The 24,131-nt window shown below is 45.2% G+C and overlaps 1 protein-coding gene across 1 annotated transcript; it reads right to left on the bottom strand.

Annotated features, from left to right (window-relative positions):
• Window positions 1-4,321: 4,321 nt before the first annotated feature.
• On the bottom strand, window positions 4,322-19,712 carry ASB4 (ankyrin repeat and SOCS box containing 4). Its single transcript, XM_018560759.1, has 5 exons — window positions 19,523-19,712; window positions 14,464-14,763; window positions 12,184-12,674; window positions 11,370-11,483; window positions 4,322-4,510 (listed from the first exon to the last, which is right to left on the bottom strand). Exons 1-5 carry the CDS (start codon window positions 19,710-19,712, stop codon window positions 4,322-4,324), a joined length of 1,284 nt encoding a protein of 427 aa, XP_018416261.1.
• Between the last annotated feature and the right edge of the window lie 4,419 nt (window positions 19,713-24,131).

The raw sequence follows: 24,131 nt of genomic DNA on the forward strand, positions 1-24,131 counted from the left end.
TAGATCAGATGTCTACTGAGTAGACCCAGAACCCCCATTAAGAAAAAAGTATAAAAAATAATTATGAGGATTCCAAATCTCCCAGATGTTATCGGTGCCTAAGCACAACTGGCTGAAGCCAGGGTATAAGGTAAGTACATTTTATTTCCCACCTTATGTGTTTTTTGGAAAACAGTTCAGTAATACAGAAAATGACCTCGTCACATCTCCTAAGTATAGCAAAACCAGATTTGCAGCCTTTTCATACAGGATTGTGGGAGTGAGGGTTTTCTCTGTGGGAATCAAGGTTAAACACTGTCTTGGCAGTTTATATGTTTGGAATATTTGCTGAAGGATGTTCCACAGTCGAAACACTTTGGCTAGGGTGTTGTAATCTAAATAACTAACCGCGGTCTATATGCCAGCTAAACAGAGTGCAATAACCTGCAGAGAGAGCAGAACAAAGGTTCTGTAAGGGTTTGATCTCCTGGCATTGGCATTGGAGTTTGATCTTCTGGCATTGATCTGGGACAGGAGCAGTTACAACACAACTGCAAAAAAGTTTTTTGGGAGGGATAGAGTCAGGTTTTTACTGTTATCAGTGTGCCCCACTGTAAAGATTTCTGTTGGGAGGATTTTCCTTCACTTCCTGTCATGTCAACAGGACCACAAATTAGAAAGTTTGTATAGCCACACTTTTTATGTTTTAGATAGATTATTGCAAAACGTCAACCTCCTATCTCTTACAGCCAAGGAAGGTGTCATGTTCCTCTACTTGGATTGCTATTGCCATGATGCTGCCCATGTGATTAGCTATGACACCAGCCATTTGAGGGCTTGAAGGTTTGGTTGAGAGTTGAAGCACGCTGGTAAACTTGATGGTTGGCACGCCTTAAAAGTAACTGTTTTGGGGGACATTAAAGGAGAACTATGGGGTTAAGGCTTTTCCCCATAGTTCTCCTTATGTAATAGACGAGCACTGCAGGGACCGGGTGCGGGTGGCCGTCCCGGTAATGCGCAGGAGCAACGAGGATCAGTAGCCCCAGCTCGCCGTCAGAACACGGTGACGTCTGGTGGCACTCTCCGTCGTCGCTTCGTGCGGGCGCGCCGCGGTCTTCCCGCATCTCACCCCTCAGGGCCATCTAGGTCGGGCGCAGGCGCACCGGGGAGCTTAGCCCCTCCAAGACGCAGCTCTCGGCATAAAGCCGAGTCACGGTAATTGATCGGCGTCTTTCCGTTGATCGTGGAAGGACGCTGATCAAACCAGCGTTCCATCGCCTCAACCCCACCAGACCCAGTTCGTCCTTTGAAGACTGCAACCACCACCTTAACCGCAAGTAACCTGGGCTAGGCAACCCATAGCCCCAGGTCTCCTATGCATATCCGTGTATCTGAATCTGTGCCTTACTCTCAGCTGTTCAATATACCTAAACCTATCTGAACCATTTGCATTGCTCTCAGCTGTTCATTGTACCTAAACCTATATGAACCATTTGCATTGCTCTCAGCTGTTCATTATACCTAAACCTATCTGAAACCATTGCATTGCTCTCATCTGTGGTTGTATATTCTAACCAGTTGTGTATTACTGCCTTGCTATAACCATACTTGTGCGGGTAGTTTCCCATTCCCTACTGTGTATACGGGGCGTGATATACCGCAGCCTCCTAAACGCCTAAACATACAAAACTGGGCAATCCAGGGAGGAGCTGCTAATCTGATTCCCGTTCCTTTAACCCTCTCCATTCCGCAGTTGCGATCCATAGAGGGTATTCGGCCCTCTCCCAAGGCGAGCATTACACCTTAGGGTAACGGGAGGACACAAACTAGCGTCCTCCCGTCACCCTAGGCTCAGTATACCATGAGCTGTAGCTCGCAGTATACTGAGACGCCGCAGTATACCGCGAGCTGCTGCTTGCGGTATACTAAGACGCCGCAGCTGAAGCGGATACCGATAATTATGTCTGGATCCGCCCAGCTGCGTGACTGACAGCTGCCTCTGCCTATCTAGGGGCAGAGCAAGCTGTACCCGCCCCCTCCTCGTCCGTTCCGCCAGTCAGCATCGGCTAGAACTATGAGGTGAGTGAAAAGCACTCACCTCATAGTTCTCCTTTAAATTGATGGGTCTAGTTCCTCTTTAATGAAAGATTAGAAGATTAGAACCTCTGCCAAATTAGAACCTCTGCCAAATTGTCTTCTCACTTAATTTTTGCAAGACTGTGCATGGCGAGGAATGAGGGCAGGGGGCACTGGAGATAGAATTGTGCAGGCATGGGGAGTGAAGCAGAGAGCAAAAGTGAACATTTACACATTTCATAGAAATAATGAACAAATACATGGGTTGAGATCTGTACGCTACGTGGAGCAAAAGAGCTACACAGATAACCAGGTAGGTAACAGAAGCCGAGCAGAATTCCATTTGGCGCTAAGCAGGAGGCCACATGGAGTAGATTTGTTGTGAAGGAGGTTTGGTGGAACACAAGAGTTTCTTTGGTAAAAACAGATAAGGGGTGGGAGAGGCTAAATAATTAATGGTTCATACAGGAGGTGCAGCTTTGCTTATAGCATGTCAACAAAAAAGTTGACATTTGTATTTTTTTTTTAACAAAAAAATGAGTAATACATGAGCTGAGAGCCTTCTCTTTCGTGGAGAAAATGGCTTGGTTGAGCACAAGAACGTATTGGGATTGCAGGTGGAGCATATGAGCTACTGTAGGTAGAAGGTCAGCTGGAGGACAGAAGTTAGGCTTGAGTTTAGATGAAGCAGGAGGCCCAGTGGAGCACAGGAACTAAGACGGCAGCCTAGTGGAGCACATAAGCTAAGGAGAAGGCCAGGTAGAGCACAGGAGCTAAGGAGGAGGCCAGGAGGAGCACTGGAGCTGAGCAGGAGGCAAGATGGAGAAAGAGGTGAAATACAGCAGAAGAGCAGATCAGTAGGCCAAGTGCAGCAGACCAGGTGCACAGGAAGCCAGGTGCAGAATGAGGGACAGTAGAGCAGTAAAGCAGATCAGGAGGCCGAGTGCAGCAGAGTAGCTGAATAGGAAGGCAGGTAGAGCAGATGAGCTGGGCAGGAGGCCACGTGGAGCAGATGTGCTGAGCAGAAGGCCATGTGGGAAAGAAAAGCTAAGCAGGAGGCCACACGGAGCAGAATAGCTGAGCTGCAGGGCTAGTGAAGCAGAGTAAAACATGAGATTTCACATGAGATTTCTATGCTTCCCTGGGCTAGACTGACAGGTGTGTTCTGTGTGATTTGTTTTTTTAGTGTTGAGTTTTTGGGCAATAAAATTATTTTGTTTTCGCATTTTGTCAGCTCAAATTGTAACTTTCTTAATGACAAACATCAACATTTTTTTTTAACCATTTTATTTTTGAAAAAAAAAGACAAATATATTTCTCTGTATACACTCTGTTATAGCGCTAAAAATATCTAAAATATGTACAAATAAAATATAAACTAATATTAAAATGTCCAGACTTCTGCTGAATGCCCGGTGTCCTTTTTGCTCATTTGCATTTTTGACAAAAACTCCTGTAGGTTTTTTTTACTGGTATGAGATTCCTGTTCACTTCCTGTCATGCTGACATTTTACCAGGAAGTAAATAGAAATTTCCAACAGCAACACAGACGAAAAAAAAAAGAAGCTTTTAATTAGTAGAGGAACTCTACAACCAGATCAGATTTGTATTTCTGTCTGTGTCCCTGTTGCAGATTTTCCCTTACTTCCTGCCTTGTGATACCGTTGCCAGCAGGACAGGAATTGAGGGAAAATCTCTCTAGCAAAGCCCCAGATAGCAGTGAACATGAAAGCAGTTCTAATCTTTCCTCACACCCAGAGCCGTCCATACAATGAGGCAGCCGGAGGCTATTGCTTCAGGCGGCATATCATTGGGTCATGTGGGCGGGTGGCCCACTTTTTGGCCAGAGCATCCCAGGCTGCTAAGAGTCAGGCAGGGAGATGTGTAAGGACCACAAACCTTTCCCCACCCAGCTCTTACCAACCTGGGACACGTTGGGTGGCATCCCGCTCAGTTCCCTGCAACAAGTGAGGTCACTGGTTGCCAAGAGCTGAGTGGGATGCCAGCCGGAGCTGCAGCCAGAGCTGGGTGGAGAGATGATGCAGATTAAAGCACAACTGGAGGGCCATAGTTGCCCACCCCTGGGCTAGATGATGCCGGACCTCCTCCAGCTAGGAAATGAGGCGGGCTCTATCTGACTTGCTGCAGCTTCTAATGCACATTGTGAGAAGCTCGCTGTGTGCAGTGACATCAGAGGAAGCCATTTCAGTCCAGGAGAGGAGCCAGTACAACTGTGCAAGACTGAAGGGAAGGCCAGAGGTCAGATTTAATAAAAACGTCCTTGCGGCTCAAGCAGAATGTATTTCTTGAGGGTGGGCGGCAGGAAAAGTTGCGGGATGACTTGGTGGTTTCTCTTCCGTAGAAACATGCGTATCGCACATCTGGCCAGGTGCATGAGGGATCGTGGGGTGTTAGTGCAGACTGCGAAGAGAGCGTCATAGAAGGAGCGATGTTTCTGCAATATGTAATGTCAGAGCTGTTATATGTCTAAAACCAACAGACGCCTACAGTATCCATAGACATAAGATTAATGGCGTGTACCTTAAAGTGACACTACACTCAGGAGGTAAATCTTAAAAATACATTCAAGTACCTTAACTATTAACAAAAATGTATCTTATTTGTGTATCACTCGGCTGTAGATCCTCCAATCATCTCTGAATTGGTGCTGACACTGTCCTTCCTTCTGGAGGGGGGCTACTTTTGTTCCCCATATGAGCCTGTGTGTGTTGTAAAGTAGTCACCGCTCCAAGCTCACTCCTGTGATGGATGTATTTTTTTGCCTTTTTTCTATCCTCATAATGCTAATAAAATTAGAAAAAACCTTTTCATTTTCATGACATATCTTTTTTTTTTTTAACCATAGTTTTTTATTCAGATTTTTCACAATACGGACTATGGAAACAGTATTTAAAAGACCACTAAATGATAAATAAGAGAATATAACTAGAGCGGGCATAAGGTAGAAACATGGCCAAAGCCCTACAATTGCAGAGGAGTATCATATAATGACATACTTGACCAATGAGCTTCGTGGGCTCAAGCAATATAGTAAAATACAATGAAACGCGCGTTTCCAAGGGCTATCCGGCTGTATCCTAATGGATACGTTCGGCAAATACGCCCCAAAGAAGCTCCTGTACTTCTTTGGGCGTAGGGCGGTTGGCAGTGGGTTCCTACGCGCTGTAAAACGCCCAGGTGGGAACCATGCCCATAGGCAATCATTGGTTTTCACATGTTGAGTGTTTTATAGTGCGTAGGAACGCGCTGTAAAACGCCCAGGTGTGAACCAGGCCTTAGCGTTAATTGAACTTATGGTTAGCGGTATGAGAAAGTAACAGTGGATGCCTGGAGGTATCGCCACCGCCTCGTAGGGAAGCACTCAAATCAACAATAGTCTCGTCAATGACACTAGACATACGTTCTCTATAGCATTGCAAAGTATAACTGATATCAAATAAATGCACAATATAAATCAAGATTAGTGAACTGATAGAAACATCTCCAGTTGGTAGTAATCTCCTTAAATCTCCTTAACAAAAAACAGTCTGACAAAAAACAACAGAGTGTGTGCGTAGCACACATTAACCTGGGGAAAATAGTAGTTCCAGACGATCAGCGGAATCGGGCTCCTGAGAATGTAAGACTTACACCAGCCGGTGTAAAGCTTGAGGCCCGGTTACCTTTACAGAACAAGTAAAACAGGTCAGCGAACAGACCAGTCCATGGGAACACGTCGTGGAGCGTTGCGTCTAGAAGAAGGTTGCGGGAGGGGAACTTCGATACCCCAGGATTGCAATGTGTTGGCAGCTCCGGCTGGGTTGAGGAGTGGGATTATCTTGCCATTATACGATACTAGGAGTTTGGTGGGGAACCCCCCTCTGTATAGGATCTTGCGTTCCCTGAGCGCTTTTGTAATTGTGACGTATCCCTTTAGTTTCTGGGCTGTGGCAGCAGAGATGTCAGCAAATAGGGAGACTTCCGAGTAGGGCTCCGGGAGGGACACCATTTGCCTAGTGAAAAACATCAGCTTCTCCTTGTGGTGAATAAAATGGATCCTTGCAATCACATCCCTAGGCATACCTATGGCGAGATGTTTAGGCTTGAGAAGCCTGTGAGCCCGGTCAATGATCATATCAGCTGGCAGCTGGTTAGGAATTACGGAGTAGATCAAACGCTGAAGATATCTAGGAAGATCTGCATTACTAATTGATCTAGGGATTCCCATAAATTTGATGTTATTGCGTCTGGATCTATCCTCTACGTCCGCAATCTTATCCTGCAGCTGTTGAATCAGTTGCCGCTGATCTGAGTGTGCATCAACCACATCGTTAAAGGATGACGCATATTCGCCTAAAAAAATTTCTATGCGGTCTGTGCGATCTCCTAGGCCAGCTATCTGGCACTGCAAACTCTGTATGGAAGATTTAATAACACTCTGGAGCTCTGTGCGCAGTGTTAGAAGCATCAGTTTAATGGATGCTTCAGATGCAGGGTCTCCAAGGAGAGTGCTGCGTCATAGGGGCCTTGTGATACTGCGGTAATACTGGTCGACTGTTTCTTGTTCATGGGCCCTTTGGATTGTGGAGAGCTCAGCGGTGAAGTAGCTGGGGGTTTTGAGATCTCCTTCAGAGGAGTCGTCAGGGCAACTGTGCTCTCCTCCATGTCAGATTCATTACTGCCTGTGGAGTCGGCATCAGATGGCCCCCCTGCTCGAGATGCCGAGGCGCCATTTTGTTTACCTGAGGCTGGGGCGAAAGCGGATAGAAGTCCATGAGTCTCCTGGGACCCTTGGACGTATTTTTTCCTTTGGACATGACTGACGGGGGTATCGGTAACCGGGCAGGTGAGTAGTGCGGTCAGGCTGATGATTACGTTAGCAGTATGTTGCGATTGTAACGGATCCCGAGGCGCAGCTCTGGATCAAGCGGCCATATTCCTCGGCAGCCAAACCACGCCCCTCCTTCATGACATATCTTATTGCGCACCCCATGAAGTCATCACTGGGTCTCCAAGCTTCTCTATGCAATGCAGGCAGATCTTGGCTGCGAGGAGGGGCACCACATCACCCTGCCTCAGTACTTCTCTCAAGAGCCCTCAGCTCTCCCTCAGCTGATGTTGTTGTAGGGTTTCATGGGTCCGCCCCTTGAGTGGGCATTACCAAAGCACGTTTAATTCACTGTGTATTGATGCAGACAGTGGTGGTGACGCCATCATCACAGCTCTGCCCTTTGTATCTCCGAGGACTGGCAACCACTGGAGAAGCTTAGGAGAGGAAGAGGACCCAACAGAAGACATTGGAAAAAAGTAGTTATATTTTAAATAAGTATAAAATAACACTGGAAGTGGGGCAGGATTTGGAGGGGGGAGGGGTGCACAGAGCCTAGAGTTGTGCTTTAAAATTGTTGCAATGACAAATGTTTCAGCATTGTTTGGTTTGGTTTGTATTGGTATGACACAAAAAAGTGGAGAAAAGAAAAGCCAAATCTGACACATTCCACGCAAAACTCCAAAAATGGACTGGACAAAATTATTGGCACCCTCAATTAATATTTGGCAGCACAGTCCTTGGAAACAATAACTGAAATCAATGGCTTCCTGTAACCATCAATGAGTTTCTTACACCTCTCTACAGGAATTTTGGAGCACTCTTCTTTCTCCAACTGCCCCAGGTCTCTCAAATTGGAAGGTTCCTTTTCCCATCTGCTGTTTTGAGATCTCCCCACAGGAGCTCTATGGGATTCAGATCCGGACTCTTTGCTGGCCAGTCCAGTACTCTCCAGCGCTTTGTCTGAAACCGTTTCTGGGAGCTTTTTGCTGTGTGCTTTGGGTCATTGTCCTGCTGTAAGACCCATGACTTCTGACGGAGACCCAACTTTCTGACACTGGGCCCTACAGTGCACCCCAGAATTCTTTGGTAGTCTTCAGATTTCATAATGCCGTGCACACAGTCAAGACATCCATGGCCTGAAGCAACAAAGCAACCCTAAAATATCAGTGAGCCTCCACCATGTGTGACTGTAGGGACTGGATTACTTTTCTTTAACCACCTTCCGTCCATGGCCGTTCGTGAACGGCCGGACGGAAGTCTGCTCAGAGCGGGTGGGCGTCTTAAGACGTCCTGCTCCTCACCCCCTCTCGTGCGCGCGCTGAGCGCCGCACACGAGAGGGAAAATGGCCTGGCCAGGAATGGGGTGAAACACTATGGCCTTTAAGTGGTTAAAGGCCTCGTTTCTTTCTCTGAAAGCAGTAGAATGATGGGCTGCACCAAAAAGCTGTGATTTTGTTCCGTCTGTCCACAGCACATTCTCCCAAAATGATTTTGGCTTCCTCGGATAAGTTTTGGCTTTTTAATGTTTCTTTGTCAGCAGTGGGGTCCGCCTGGGTCTCCTACCATAGCGCCCCTTTTCATTCAGATGGTGACGTATAGTGCGAGCTGACACAGTTGTATCCTGTGCCTGAAGGTCAGCTTGGATTTGTCTGGAAGTTGATGAATGGTCTTTATCCACCAATCCAACAATCCTTCGTTCAGGGAGATCAGCTACAGTGCCACGGGCTGGAAACTTCTTGACAATGTTGCACACAGTGGACACAGGAACCTTAAAAGAGAACTATGGTGTAAGTGTTTTTCCTCATAGTTCTCTTAAGGGTCATGGGAAGACATATACTAGCGTCCTCCCGTGACCCAAAGCTCAGCTACAGCTCGTTATATACTAAGAGCGCCGCAGCCGGGATGGATCCCGACAATGCTGCTGAGATCCACCCAGCTGTGTGAATGACAGCTGGCTCTGCCTATCTAGAGGCAGAGCCAGCTGTATGGAGATTGGTGATGCTTTCCCACAAAAACTTGGAATGCAATTATTTCTTGCAATTTGGAGAAGGTGCCAATAATTTTGTCCAGTCCATTTTTGGAGTTTTGAATGGAATGTGTCAGATTTGGCTTTTTTTTTTTTTATCCACTTTTTTGTGTCATACCGAAACAAACAAAATAAATATACATGAGAATGCCTAAACATTTGTAATTGCAACAATCTTCTGCGTGAAGTGCTGCATTATCTGATGCAGGGGTGCAGGGGTGCCAATATCTTTGGGCCATAACTGTATAACTGGACTCATCAGTGTTCATTTTATGAGTTCCTGGAGATGAAGCAGTAAGCTTACAAGTGGTGACAGTGCATCCTGGCTATGGCAGGGTCACCAGTCACCTCGGCTATATATAGAAGTCATATATATAGTATAGTCATATAACTGGCTGCATGGTATGGGGGGGTGCAGCGTACTGACAGTCCATACACTACAAAGAACACAATAAACAATTGGATGCAGATTAGCAGCAATGGTCTCTGCCCACCAAGCATTGGTATCACGATGCGCTATTATATTTTCAGGTCATTGTGAATTCTTCACTTGTCTTTACAAGTCGGAATGAATGAATGCATTCCTGACATGTCACAGTATTCAGCAGCATTGTCATTTTTCAATAAAGCTCCACTTTAAGTAATTGACGCTGAACTTCAGACAAATAAAAAAAAACATCCAGCTCTGTATTCCATCAAAACTAATGATGAATGATTGTTATTTGTACATACAACTAGTACGAGTACCTAAATATCTCTTTATATCAGCTTTCTGTCACTCCCTGCACAGCAGTTCTTCTCACGATCTCATAATAGAGGTTGGACCGGCACTTGGCACCAGTCAGGATCTGCTGCATGCACAGGAGCTGAGAGGGGGCATGGTAACAGGAGGAGAGAACAGAGCTGATGAGTTGGTGTGGGGCTGTTTTTTTATTGCAGGTTGCAGGCCGGGAGGTGACACTGCTGTCTTCTAAAACTGTAACTGAAAAAATGGTGGCACCCTCCTGGCTATGCTTTCTGGTAGAGGTTAGACATGTGCGATTCGTTTCGTTACGAATCGAAATTCGTACAAATTTTTCTGAAATTCGGAAGCATCCGAAATCCGAATTGCAGTTTCCGAATTATATCCGAAATACGAAATTCCGTTAACGAATTTTGGATCCGAATTTCTTTGAAACAGGAACTAATATTACCCCTGTAAATGAGGTTGAACAACATGACAAGATTTTTTTTTTTATCCGAAATACGGATCCGCTGCTGCTGAGGGTTGCATTACAACGCAGGCAGGAAATACGAAATTCCGTTGACGTATTTTCGTTCCGTTACGAACATTCGTTATATTGAAGTTAAAAAGCAAAGTACATTTGTTAATATACTGGAGTTACTTGATTGATGGTAGTTTTTTTTAAAATCCAAAATCCGAAATTCGGATACGGAATTCGTATTTCGTTTGGTTGACCAATCAGAGGTTTTCTCTTCTGCTGCTGACAGTTGCATTACAATACAGGCAGGAAATACGAAATTCCGTTGACGTATTTTCGTTCCATTATGAACATTCGTTATATTGAAGTTAAAAAGCAAAGTACATTTATATTGGAGTTGATGGTAGTTTTTTTTAATCCAAAATACGAAATTCGGATCCGGAATCCGTTAACGGAATTCGTATTTCGGATAAAAAAACAACTACCACATCGACTCCAATATTAACAAAGATATTTTTGCTTTTTAACTTCATCATAACGAATGTTCGTAACGTTACGAAAATGTGCCGAAACTAACGAAAATCCGTATTTCGTACGAATCCGAATTGAGTTTCGGACACGAAATACGAAATAACGGATATTCCGAAACGGAACTAAACAAATTTTTTGAGGGGCCCTGGCACTCCACCACTGTACTTAAAATCAATAGTTTGTAGTGTTTTAAGAAAACATTAACAAAAATGTATCAGTATCTGTGAGTACTTGGACCAGTATCAGTACTTGTACTTGGTCTGGTTTGTACTCGGTCTAGTCTTGGAGCTGGAACATTCTCAGTACTTATACTTGTAGCAAATAGTATTCTTGGTATCTGGACATTCCTACTAACAATCATAATCATCATCATTGTAATAATATACCAAAAACACTGAGGGGAATTTATGAAAACTGGAGCAGACAGAATCTGGAGCAGCTGTGCATGGAAACTAATCAGCATCTCTGTTTCATTTTCAAATCTTAACTGAGCAGACTGAAGAGAGAAGCTGATTGGTTGCCATGCACAGCAGCTCCAGATTTTGTCTTCTCCAGTTTTGATCAATTCCGCTCTGTATATATAACAATAGCTATTATTATAGTCATTACTATTATACGTCTTTCTCATTATAGTATACATCATATATTATACATATGTTTAATGAATAATTTATCAGATATATATAAATTACACATTTTAAAAAACTTTGCTCCTATTCGTTACCTCTAGGGCATCTTCGGGAATTGCTTTTAGCCATTGGTTTGTCGCTGTGATGTGTTCATAGGCATTGGCCATCACTTCTACCGCTCTTGGGTACGAGTAACATCCTTCCAAGACCTGCATATCAACCATTTGGTTTAAACAATATACAGAATACATTTCAGACTTTTGATGTAATAAAACCTTTATTTACACTGAGTGGCCAGATTATTATGACCACCTGACGTTTGTAGGCAAATTAGCTATAATTTGGCGCTGAAGTTGCTAGAGGGCCAGACCATTATAAATAGGGAAGCAGGTTGGTTACCACGACAGTAGAAGTGATTTGTTTCTGAAGATTCGGGGAAACAACGCGATGTAACAGCCTTTGAACGCGGGATGATTGTTGGCGCTCGGAGCCATGGAGCGAGTATCAGCAAAACAGCAGAATTCGTTAAATGTTCAAGAGCAGCTGTTGTTAAAGTGTTTAAAGACTGGACTGTCAGCCGAAAATCTGGGTCTGAACGTGCGAATTGTGGCCGTCAGAGACTAGTCAATGTTAGGGCAGAACGGAGAGTGGCAAGACTGGTACAAGACAACAGAAGGGCAACAGTGCATCAAATTAGTGGTGTCAGATTCCTCGCATCACCTTTCAACATCTCAATGCCAAGAAGAATCGCCGCAGTATTGAAGGCAAAAGGTGGCCCAACGAAGTACTGATGGTGTGGTCATAATAATCTGGCCACTCAGTGTATATGTACTGAATCTAATATAGGTTGCTTACGTTTTTCCATTATTTTAATAATAATTCAATTAAGAAAAAATAAACTAAATATACCTTATGGAACTGTGGTGGGTATATCCTGGCTGCCCCGTGATTCAGCAGAAGCTGGTAGCAGATCTCCGGCTGGCCCACTGCCCTCACACACGTCACTTTTAGCACATACTGCTGGGAGGCACATCCATTGCAGTCCATAGCATTGGCCTCTGCTCCGGCCTCCAGAAACATCAGCATTAATACGTGGTCGCAGTTCCATGCCGCTTTGTGTAGGGGCGTTTTTAAATCGAGATCTCTGATTTTGACATCAGCATCATAGTCCAGCAGCATCCTGCAGATCAAGTGATGCTTGTCGCTGTACTTCTGCTCTTTAATATTCAGGGCCCAGTAGGCGGCCGTGGCCAGAGGGGTCTCTAGGTTGGAGTTGGGACTGTCCACCATGGCACCGTGGTTGACGTAGAAAGCCACCAGCTCAGGAATCCCGACTCGGGCCACGGTATGCAGTGGAGTTTCTTCAGTGTGGTTGTTACTTTCCAAATTAACATTGGCTCCTGAGACAAAAAAGTTTAATTTATGGGTTTAGTTCCTTCATGGGGTATACCAGTTGGCAGAGCATGATCATCCACAAGGCAACCTGAAACCTTGTGGATGATCATGTGGCAGGAACCTAGGACCAGGTGGATGTCCAGGGAGCCCGACCACAAGCTTCTGCCCCTGCAGTAAACTAGGAAGATGTAAATAGCCAGAGCTGTGCATCTGTCATTTTACCAGGTAGAATGTGCTTGGAGGCAGTTGGTATGTGATGGGACTATGCCAGTGAAGATAATGCAAATGGTGCAACTTCGCTGTGTCTACTGCAACCCTAATTATTGTCAATTGACAGGATGGGGGGACTGCAACCTTTCCTAGGGCTCTATTCTCCCATAATCCATCTCTGGCAGCTTTTCACGACCCTGCTGTGTGTGCCCCTACTGGGGAGATTTCCCCTCATTTCCTGATCCAGATACTCAACATGAAGTGGGAGGAACTCTCTCGGAAGGGTAAATCCCACTTTTCCCATTTGTTACCATGGATGCTTGGGTGCTTTTGTGGTACTCGCTGAACAAACAATAATTTCATATTTGCTAGAATTTGGGCAAACATGGTCTCTAATGTGCTATGTGACATGGCTTTGTTGATCATGACAGGTTAGCGTTCGTGCTCGGGCCCCTCTCTCTTGCTCAATATTTAATGTCCTGCTACTAGCTTATAATGGGCTGTTTTGTGCACAAAAGCAGCTCCACAATAGTTGAAAGGAGCTTCCATAACCCTCAGGAGTTATCAGGAACAGAAACACATGCAGCGACAGCTCTGTGCCTTAAAAATTACTTATAGCCTTATTAAAGTATGTTAGGTATATCCACAAAAAATATAAAAGTGATAAGTGTACATGCAGTGTCTAATGAGGTCAAACACCCACATTGTACCAGACAGCCAGGGATCCCGCTCATCTTTTCTAAAGCTGCATTTGCCTTGATTGAGCTTAGACCAGGCTTTTTTTTTATCCATGGTATAAATCCATTTACTCAAACATATAATGCAGCTTTGTAATGCTGACATATTCCCTTTAGTCTCGTGAAAAGTGATACACTGCATGACCAAAAGTATGTGGACACCCCTCCAATTTTTTTGACTTCAGGTACACAAAGTAAGCTTCATAAAGATATGGTTTGAGTTTTGGTGTAGAGCAGGAGTAGGTAACCTCGGCTCTCCAGCTCATGTGGATCCACACGGCATGACTCCCAGAGGAAGAAGGATGATGGAATGTGTAGTTTTCACCATAGATAGAGTGGCTATATCTGTTGTAGAGGGACTTTGGTGGCCTGCACAGAGCCCTGACCTCAACCCTACAGGACGCCTTTGGAATGTTGATTGTGAGCCAGGTCTTCTCTTCCAACATCAGTACCTGAACTCACAAATGCTCTTTTGGCTGAATGGATGACATTTCCCTCAGACACACACTCAATAATCTTATGGAAAGCCTACCCACGAGGGTAGAGGCCACAAAAGGGGGACCAACTTCATATCAATGGCCGTGGCTTTGGAATGGGTGTCCAACAAGGTGATATACGTGTCATAGTCAGATGCCCACATACGTAGGCCATATAGTGTGTTATAAAGTCCCCTTCATGATACAATGAGCTATGTAGTGCTTCCGTTCATGGAGAATATACCTGTAACTCATCTGATTGCAATAATCTGATTGGTTGGCATGCACTTTGAAAATCCTAGTGGCACTTTGCGTTCCCTAATGGAATAAGCACTCGCAGTGACTAGATTCAGAAATACCATCTCTCTTACCAGCCCACACCAGCTCTTTGGCGCACCTCACCGACTCCCTGGTCTTGCAGTAATGTAGAGGAGCGTGCCCGCTCATAGAGAAGGAATTCAGTTTTGCTCCGTGGCTGACCAGGATCTTCACACATTCTAGGTTCGCTACTTCACAGGCCACGTGCAATGGTGTTTTCCCGTTCGGTTTACTGTTAACAGAGGCATTGTGTTCTAGCAAAACCAACAGACTCTCCAAGTGCCCCCGCATCACCGTGATGTGCAGACCTGTCGCCCATGACAATGCCAGTTTAAAACTGGGCAGCCAGTAACCTAGTGATATAAAAGGTACATTAACGGGAACAGCCAGGAGTATAAGTTCTCAGGATAACTTCAAGGCTCTCTACCTGAGGAGGCTGAAAGCAAGGGGTCTAATTTAACCACTTTGCAGTGCCATTTGCCCTGCACATCTTTCTGAACATTTGTTCTGTATGAATAGACACAAAAATGAATGTTCTTCGATATATATTTTCTTTAGGTCGAATGACTGCAAAACTGCATTTTGGCCACTAGATGGAGTGGAGGAGCATAGGAATTAAGTACATAAAGAGAAACTTTACCCATATCTTCAAAATAACACCTTTAGAAATATTTAGTAATGACAATCTACAAACAGATACTTCTAGATAATTGGATCATTTTTTTTTTCTGCATACTTTTTTCTTCTCCAGTCTTCTCACAGTGGCCATTTTAACTAAGGGCAGGTTACTAGATCACCTCTTACTTCCTGGAACTCTGGCACATGTGACTAGGACATGTGACCATGCATATCATCTCAGGGGAGGAAAAGGCCTTTCCCTGAGATCTCGTGAGATTACAGATGAGATTTCCCAGCAATGCTCTGCTGATGTAATCTTCCCAGGATGCAATGCTTGGGCACAGATCACATCACTAATGCCCAAGAGGACCAGGAAGTGGAAAAAAATTAATTGTAAGTAAAGAAAAATATGTTTGTTTAGCTAATGAATGTAAGATGATGTCGTATCAGCCTGCAGAGCTGCATGTTGATGTGATTTTTAGTCAGAGGGGGTAAAGGTCTGCTTTAATTCATATGCTATTCAGCTCCATCTAGTGGCCAGAAGAAAATATATATTGGAGCGTTCATGTTTGCGTCTATTCGCACAGAACAAATGTTCAGAAGCATGGGCTCTGCAAATTGGTTATAAATAGACCCCCTAAAGGTTCCTTTGATTTAATCACCAAAGTTTGCTATAATCCCAGGGGTGTCCTGTGCCCTAACCCTCTCTCCCTCCAAGTTGTTAAATAAATTCCCTTCAACCAAAGATCAACAGTATGGACGTGAATTAATTGGTCCCTACTAGGTACTTGGACTCTATGGACAGGGCCGGAGCTGCCACTAGGCAAACTAGGCACCCACCTAGGGCGCAATGCTGTCTAGGGCGGAGCCTTGACCACTCACCCTTCCCCTTATTTCAAATTGCAAAAGCCAACAGCAGGCTGGCTATTGCACCCCCCCCCACTGAGCAGGAGCAGTACTAAGAGCCAACTTCCTCTCTCAGGTCCAATCATCTGCTCAGTTGCTGGTGTTTCAATAGCCAATCTGCTATTGGGTATTTCAAATGAAAATAGCCAAAAGCAGTCTGGCTATTGACCCGGCTGCTTACATCCATCTATCGCCTGTGGAAGCTAGCCGGCAAGAGAATGGGGCCGTGCACCCTGTCTATGGATCAGTGAACCAAAGACAGGCTAGGAGGGCCAAATACAATCAGTGGTTCTTTTCAGGATGAGCACTACATCAGTATTACAGAGAGCAGTGCTGGCCTTATGAAGGGGGTTTTATAAAACTGATTGTCATTAAACTCGGAACACCCAGCAGTAAAAACTGACGGAAGCTTCTAACTCTCCTGTAGGCTGCAAGTTGTAAATATAAAATGTCCACATGCAATATCTTTTACTTGTCTGGCTATAACAAATAATATAACAAATACAATTTAAAAAAGTATCACACTGCTTAGTTGTGAGCTGAGAAAAATGGTGGAAGTCTACTGTGGTTAGCAGGCCAGTTCAATGAACTCAAAGCACTTCAAAGCAAAACTTCAACGAAAAATAGCACAATACAAATCAATAGCCCATTAAATTATAGCATAACAAAAATCAGCTTTTGCTGCAATCTTTGCTCTCTTCTCCTATCAGCATACTTCTTGTCAGCACATGAACTGACTGGCTCCAGAAATACACTCTATTGCCAAAAGTACTGGGACACCCCTCCAAATCATTGGATTCAGGTGTTCCAATCACCTCCATGGCCACAGGTGTATAATGTCAAGCACCTCGCCATGCAGACGCTTCTACAAACATTTGTGACAGAATGCGTCGCTCTCAGGAGCTCAGTGAATCCCAGCGTGGTGCCGTGATATGTTGCCACCTGTGCAATAGGTCCATCCGTGACATTTCTTTGCTACTAAATATTCCACTGTCACCTGTTAGTGGAATTATAACAAAGTGGCAGCAACTGGGAATAACAGCAACTCAGCCACGAAGTGGTAGGCCACGTAACATGACAGAGCGGGGTCAGCGCATGCTGAAGCGCACAGTGCGCAGATGTCGCCAACTGTCTGCAGAGTCAATAGCTACAGACCTCCAAACTTCGTGTGGCCTTCAGATTGGCACAACAACAGTGTGTAGAGAGCTTCATGGAATGGGTTTCCATGGCCAAGCAGCTGCATCCAAGCCTTACATCACCAAGTGCAATGCAAAGCGTGGGATGCCGTGGTGTAAAGCGCGCCGCCACTGGACTCTAGAGAAGGGGAGACGTGTTCTCTGGAGTGACCAATCATGCTTCTCTGTCTGGCAATCCAATGGAGGTGTCTGGGTTTGGCGGTTGCCAGGAGAACGGTACTTGCCTGACTGCATTGTGCCAAGTGTAAAGTTTGGTGGAGGGGGGATTATGGTGTGGGGGGGTTTTGTTTTTATCAGGGGTTGGGCTTGGCCCCTTAGTGCCAGGGAAGGGAACTCTTAAGGCATCAGCATACCAAGACATTTTGGCCAATTTCATGCTCCCAACTTTGTGGTAGGAGTTTGGGGATGGCTCCTTCCTGTTCCAACATGACTGTGCACCAGTGCACAAAGCAAGGTCCATAAAGACATGGATGAGCGAGTTTGGGGTGGAGGAACTTGACTGGCCTGCACAGAGTCCTGACCTCAACCCGATAGAACACCTTTGGGATGAATAAGAGCGGAGACTGCGAACCCGGCCTTCTCCTCCAACATCAGTACCTGACCTCACAAATGGTCCAACATTCCCATAGACACACTCCTAAACCCTGTGGATGCCTTCCCAGAAGAGTTGAAGCTGTTATAGCGGCAAAGGGCGGACCAACCCAATATTGAACCCTACGGACTAAAGGTGCCCATACACATTGCAATTATCATACGATAATCGCGGGAAATCCAGCGATCGTACGATAATCGCAAGGTGTATGGAAGGCGTGCCACCATTCCTACTGTACGGTCGCACGTCTTTTGTCAAACCAGCATGCTAGTAAACCCGCCGAGAATCGTACGATTGTCGGCGGGTTTTCTAGCATTCTGTTTGCTAGCGTTTCTGGCCTGCTCAGTCGACAACTGCGGAACGGGCCAGTGTGCGCACGCACACACTGCCCGTTCAGCATTGCGGTCATCGGAAGCCTGCCCCTCAGCGGGGCGGGCTTTCGATAATCGCAAGTACGATCTGCCTGTCCAAGATGGGCAGATCGTACAAGCTTTTAATTAGCTTACAACCATCGCAAGACAAAAGTCTTGCGATGGTTGTAAGGTGTATGGGCACCTTAAGACTGGGATGCCATTAAAGTTCATGTGCATGTGAAGGCCGGCGTCCCAATACTTTTGGCAATATAGTGTATGTAACAATGGGAAGTATTATGTAATACGGGGTATAAGTGCCTAGTCATCCTCCCATTATCAATCTCTGACATGCAGCTCTGGCACACCACAGGTATAACTCCACACATGGCACAGGCTGCGCCAACCCGTCTTACATAGTCCAGATCACATCGATGGTCTTATATGACACTGACCTATCAGCAGCAGTGTACAGACCTTAATAAATCCTTCACATCAGTCTCTGCTGACCTATTGCAGCTTTAAGTGTGCAGACCACAGGCCAGTGGGGTATATAAGCTTCTCAAATATAGGAGAAAATAAGTAAAAATGGGGAGAAGAAAACAATTACATGCAAATAATTAAAACAAAAACAAACAATGATGACATGCATTCTACCTACAACTGTCATACCCTACACAGCAACACTCGGACTGAGGGACTGGCTAGTCAGCCTTTGCTGCATGTATATGTACTGGCAGGGAACTTGTTGATTGGAGGGGAGAGCAATTGATTAGTTATTAGTGTGTTTCTGCTTCTATATTGTGCAGCCAGCAGGCTGTGGGCAGAGAAGTGACACCACCCTGTTCCTTAACTGTAACAGAGAATGTGGTGTCACCCACCTGGCTGTGTTGTCTGGTAGAGGCAACCAAAAGTGGCCAGACAGAATTCCAAATCATTTTGCAGATAAGGCAGTTGACGTATATGTATTCCAACTTTCCACTAAGCTGGTTGTCTTTAAAGGGACGCCGTCACCTTGCTCATGCGTGGCAAAGTGACCATGTCTCTGCAAAGGGCACCTGTGACCCGCTTATACTTACCTTACCTGCACCCCTTTGGCAGCTCCTTCCACCGTCGCAAGCCAGTGGCACTATCTGGGAATTTTACATATGGAGGAGCATGTGGCCTGCACCCCTGTAACTCATCCTAGCAGTCCATCATTATGCTCAAACGCTGTCACATGACCTAGGGAGTGATGTCACCATTCCCCTGGGTCGCCAAAACTGCTGATTTCCGTGCCATCTGCAAGGAAGTAAAGAAAAGGGGTGAGAACAAGCAAGGGGGTCAAGGGGACACCTCTGCGAAGACACAGTCACTTTGCCCTGCACAAGCAAGGTAACAAGGACACTTAGGGGTTGGACCCAGGACCTCAGTGCTGCAAGATGACATCACCAACTGTGTTCATTTATACCTGCTTTGTATGAAGCCAAAATAAGTTTGTCATCCTCCACTTCGAACACCGTGTCCACGTCTATGTTCCCCTCATTGAGCATACTCTCCACAGCGACGTAGTCATTCGATTGCAGAGCCTTCAGGAAAGATTCTTTCAGGTTCTTGTTGGACAGGTAGCAAGGATACCTCTTCTCGCCGTATGCATCCATATCCTCGACCCGCAGATGTATGCAATCACGGCTGGATTTAATACACAGGCATTTGTGACGTCCACTCTGTATTGAATACACTGACAAGACTGAGTTGGGGTAATTCTATCGTCTAGTCATGGCTCCACCATCTATTTATACATAGCCTGCATGCAAACTAATTATAGATGACACTGACCCATCGGCCTGTCAACAATATCAATAAGGCGCTTTTTACCTGACCGAGTGAATGTCGCAGATCTATTATCTGAGGGTTCTGAGGGTCTGGGGACAAATGGCAACTTCCCTGAAATAAATCTTGAGGACAGAACCTGGAACGTCAGGTTTCGTTTTTAAAAATTAATTTTTTTAAACCCCTTTATGACTGAGGCCTTTTTTTTCATTATTTGCACCCATGTTATATTCCACATTTTAGGCCTGAAAATTACTGAAAACCCCCAAACATTATATATTCTCTGAAAGCCAAGACCCTATAAGAATAAAATGTTGGCAGTTGCAAATTTTTATGTTGCACGATATTAGCGCAACTCCTTATCAAACCCCAAAATTTCGTGTAAAATGTACTTAAATGCCCCAAAACACTATAAAATACTCATTTTTTAAAATAAAATATAAAAGATGAGGTTACACCGAGTAAATAAATACCCAACATGCCCAGGTTAAAAATTGTGTGCGTTCGTGAAATGGCGACAAACTTCTGTACTCCAAAAAGTCCATAGACGTCGCTTTAAAAGCCCCCACAGGTCATTAATTTAGAGATACCCAAAAATACTGGCCCTAGAATTATTGCTCTCACTCCGGTGTGCGCAGCAATACCCAACATGTGTAGCACGTTTGTCGTTTTCATACGTAGGAGCACCCAATGCGTGTTTACGTGGCGACGCGCGTGCTCGCGGGGGACTTTAAAAATATTTTTTATTATTTTTAGATTTATTTTATTTAATTTTAAAAACTGTTTATTTTTATTTTTTTCACTTTACTTTGATTGCTATCACATAGGGGGGCTTACAATCCCCCCATAGCAGTTGGTGGTGACAGGTACTCTTTAAGGTGATGCTGGGGGTCCAAAGGACCCCCAGTGTCACCTTTACACTAGAAACAAGCTATTGAAGTGCAGATCGCAATCTGTATCGCTCCTGGTCCCATAGAAAGGGGAGGGGATCGACGAACGAAGGTACGTCCATCTCCTCCTTAGCTCCCCGCGGACACCACAGAAGCCGGTCCCGGGCCCGTAGGAGTGGCAACGGAGCCCGGCAAGCCCCCCGCTGGGCAAGGGGGGGGGGCCCTTCACAGGACTCTAGAAGTGATCTGGTGACAGCTGAGTCGCCAGAATCGGTTCTATTGTAAAGCCGACAGTCGGCTTTACACGTTTAAACAGTGTCCCAGCGGCAAAAGCCGCTGGGAGTCTGTTTAAGCAGCCCCGATGCTGGCGACGTACACTGTATGTCGTCAGTCGTGAAGGGGTTAACAGTGATTAGGCTACAATAGACATTTTTAAGGCTGCAAAAAATAAAACCAGCCTGCCTGTCTCCAAGTTGCTCCATTGTCTTCCAGCTCCCCTGTGTTCTTGTGTCTTCTGTTATCTTTGCTGGAGTTCTGACCCAGATTGTTTGTGACCACTCTTGCTTGCTGCCTGCCTTCTGACCTTGGATTGTTTACCGGACTTTGCCTCTCCCTCATCCTTTGTACCTTGCCTGCCTGACTGGTGTGACCCCTGGCTTGTTTGACCCTGATTTCGGATTCTGCTCTGCTCTGCTCCTCACCAAGCACCTGGACTCCAGCTTGCATGTCGTGAACACCACTGGCACCCGTGCCACTCGCTGTCTACTCATACTCTGTCCCCAACTCCAGTGTCCTCAGGACACGAGGTGCAAGGGAGGCCTCTTTACATAGTCAGTCTCCAACCAGGTACGTGACACTGTCTGTCTGTCTGTCTATCTATCGAGTGAGAAACTTTATTTTATATTAATTGCTAGGTATAAATTTAATGACTGTTTAAAGGAGAATTATGAGGTGAGTGAAAATCAATCAGCCTCATAGTTCTAGCCAACCTGTGAAAATGAAACTGTCACAGGTCGGCTCAATCGATTGGGAAGTGAGCGAACCCATACCGTCGCTCACTTCTCGATCCTGTCCCTGCAGAGAGCCGTGACTTTCACTCGCGGCTCCCTGCAGGGATTCCCCCCTCCCCGCTCCGATCCTTGAGCGCTGACTGGAGGAACGGATGGGGGAGGGGGTGGGTACAGCTGGCTCTTCCTCTAGATAAGCAGAGCCAGCTGTCACTCACGCAGCTGGGTGGATCCAGACAGAATTGTTGGGATCCGTTCCAGCTGCGGCGTCTCAGTATACAGCTCGCGGTATACTGAGCTTTGGGTGAAGGGAGGACGCTAGTTTGTGTCCTCCTGTTACCCTTAGGAGAACTATGGGGGAAAACACTGACCCCATAGTTCTCCTTTAATAAATAATCGTACTCATTATTTACATTTATATTTGCCTAGACTTCGGCTTTAACACAGTAATGGAAACATGGAACAGCAAGCATGTAGAAATGTGAAAGCCAGAACAAATATTAACTCAAGATTCACATTACAATAATAAAATGCACCGGCTGAATGTATGCTCTCAATGTCCTTACATGTCATGGATTAGAAAAATAAAGAGATTCTCTCTCATCCAGCCAGCATTCCTTTCTGTGGGAGAACTGAGCCCGCGTGATGACATACCAGCGTAGATCTTGTGTTCAGAGAACAATGGAATTAAAAGAATCAATTAAAACAGAGATGTGAACTGTGTGATCTCACGCAACCAACCTTGAGCGGTTCAGATAACAGAGTCTTGTAGCTAAGACAAATGTGAACTTCTGAACTCCAGTTGGATGGAAAACACCATTTAATGCATTAATGTGTAGCGCTACCCCCGCAGGATTATAGCGGGTATTTCTTTCCTCCTGCACCAATGTACCGCCCAAATGTGGATCCACAGCACACCAAAACACCTTTAACCTCCCTGGCGGTATTCCTGAGTCTGGCTCGGGGTTCATTTTCAGTACCAAGAGCGGTAACCCCGAGCCAGACTCGGGAATGCACAGAAAAGTGTCACTTACCTTGTCCCTGCGAGCCCGCGGCGTCCTCTGCTGTACGTGGCCGGCATCTGACTTTTAGTTTCGTTTTCGGGTGTCACAGCCGGCGGGAAATTAAAAAGTGAAAAGTTGCAATGTACACAGAATACACACAATACAATGTAATCTGCTATGATTACACTTATGTATCAAACTATTTCACTTCAATTTTGTCCCTAGAGCTTTGTCCAGTGCCCTGCCTGACACTTTTTCACAATTATAAGAAATTATAATATAATAATAATAAAAATTGTCCAGTAAATGGGAATTCTGGGGGTGTTGCCTGATCCGTACCACAGTCAATAGAGTACCAAGTTCGCACATCACTGAGCTCGGTCGCAGAATCGATGGTGGACAATATGGCCGCCTGCGTGTTCTGAAAACAAATTTATGTAGGCCCGAATATCGTTTTAGTATATTCGGGCATATATTAAATTTGTTATTTCGGATTTGGACGAACCGCCGAATAGACTGATTTTCGTTGATTTGCAGGTTCATCCAAATCCGAATGCACATGTCTAGTTTTAACAACCACATTAACCATGTGTGGGGATCCTGGTGAGCTTTGTGTATTTCTTCCAGATCTGTTCAGTAATCCTGTGTGACACTTGGAGCTTCCTGTAATAAAGACCGGTTACTGCTGCTCTCTCTCTTTGTGCAGGGTCACTGATCTTGTTTCTGCCCCATCCTATAGTTATCTGCGGGCAATCTGTAGTGGGTGGGGCCTGCTGGGTCCCTCTCATGGCTCTGCTCTCTGCACAGGCAACAGTAATATCACTGCTACTTTTACAAGGTAAAACTTGGGCTTGCAAAATTGATTTGTATCCTTTGTGTCTATTGAGGAATATATTTACATGAAAATATTTGTGCCCAGAGTTCAGCTTTAATGTTGCATTCGTTTTATCCTTTCATGATACAGTGGTACCTCGGTTCACGAACTTAATTTGTTCCATGATTCTGGACGCGAACCGAATCAAACTGTGATCAGACCGGGATCTCGACTAGAGGAAGCCACGAGGAAGCAGGGAAGATAGCTGCGGTTGTGTTCATCACACGATGCGGACTTCGTGAACGGAAGCAAAATTTTGGCAAACTTCCTGTTCGCGAACCGAACTGTTTGCCAACAGAAGCGTTCGTGAACTGAGGTACCACTGTACTGTAACATTGTCATAATCCAGGCAAAATATTCACACTCAGTAGATATAAAACCTGACATTGATACACAGTAACATCTGATACAAATACAAAGTGTCCTCTTTATACCAAAGTCTTTGATTGAGACAAGACTTGCAGCCATAGTT

The sequence above is a fragment of the Nanorana parkeri genome, unplaced genomic scaffold (genome assembly GCF_000935625.1).
Source record: "Nanorana parkeri isolate BGI_ZX_2015 unplaced genomic scaffold, ASM93562v1 scaffold477, whole genome shotgun sequence".
NCBI classification, from domain to species: domain Eukaryota; kingdom Metazoa; phylum Chordata; class Amphibia; order Anura; family Dicroglossidae; genus Nanorana; species Nanorana parkeri.

Coding starts and splice junctions, on each gene's coding strand:
- ASB4 (XM_018560759.1), bottom strand. CDS start 19,712: ATGGATGCATACGGCGAGAAGAGGTATCCTTGCTACCTGTCCAACAAG. Junction 12,675..14,463: donor CAAAGAGCTGGTGTGGGCTG/GTAAGAGAGATG, acceptor TTTTTGTCTCAG/GAGCCAATGTTAATTTGGAA. Junction 4,511..11,369: donor TTCCCGAAGATGCCCTAGAG/GTAACGAATAGG, acceptor TACATATTGCAG/AAACATCGCTCCTTCTATGA.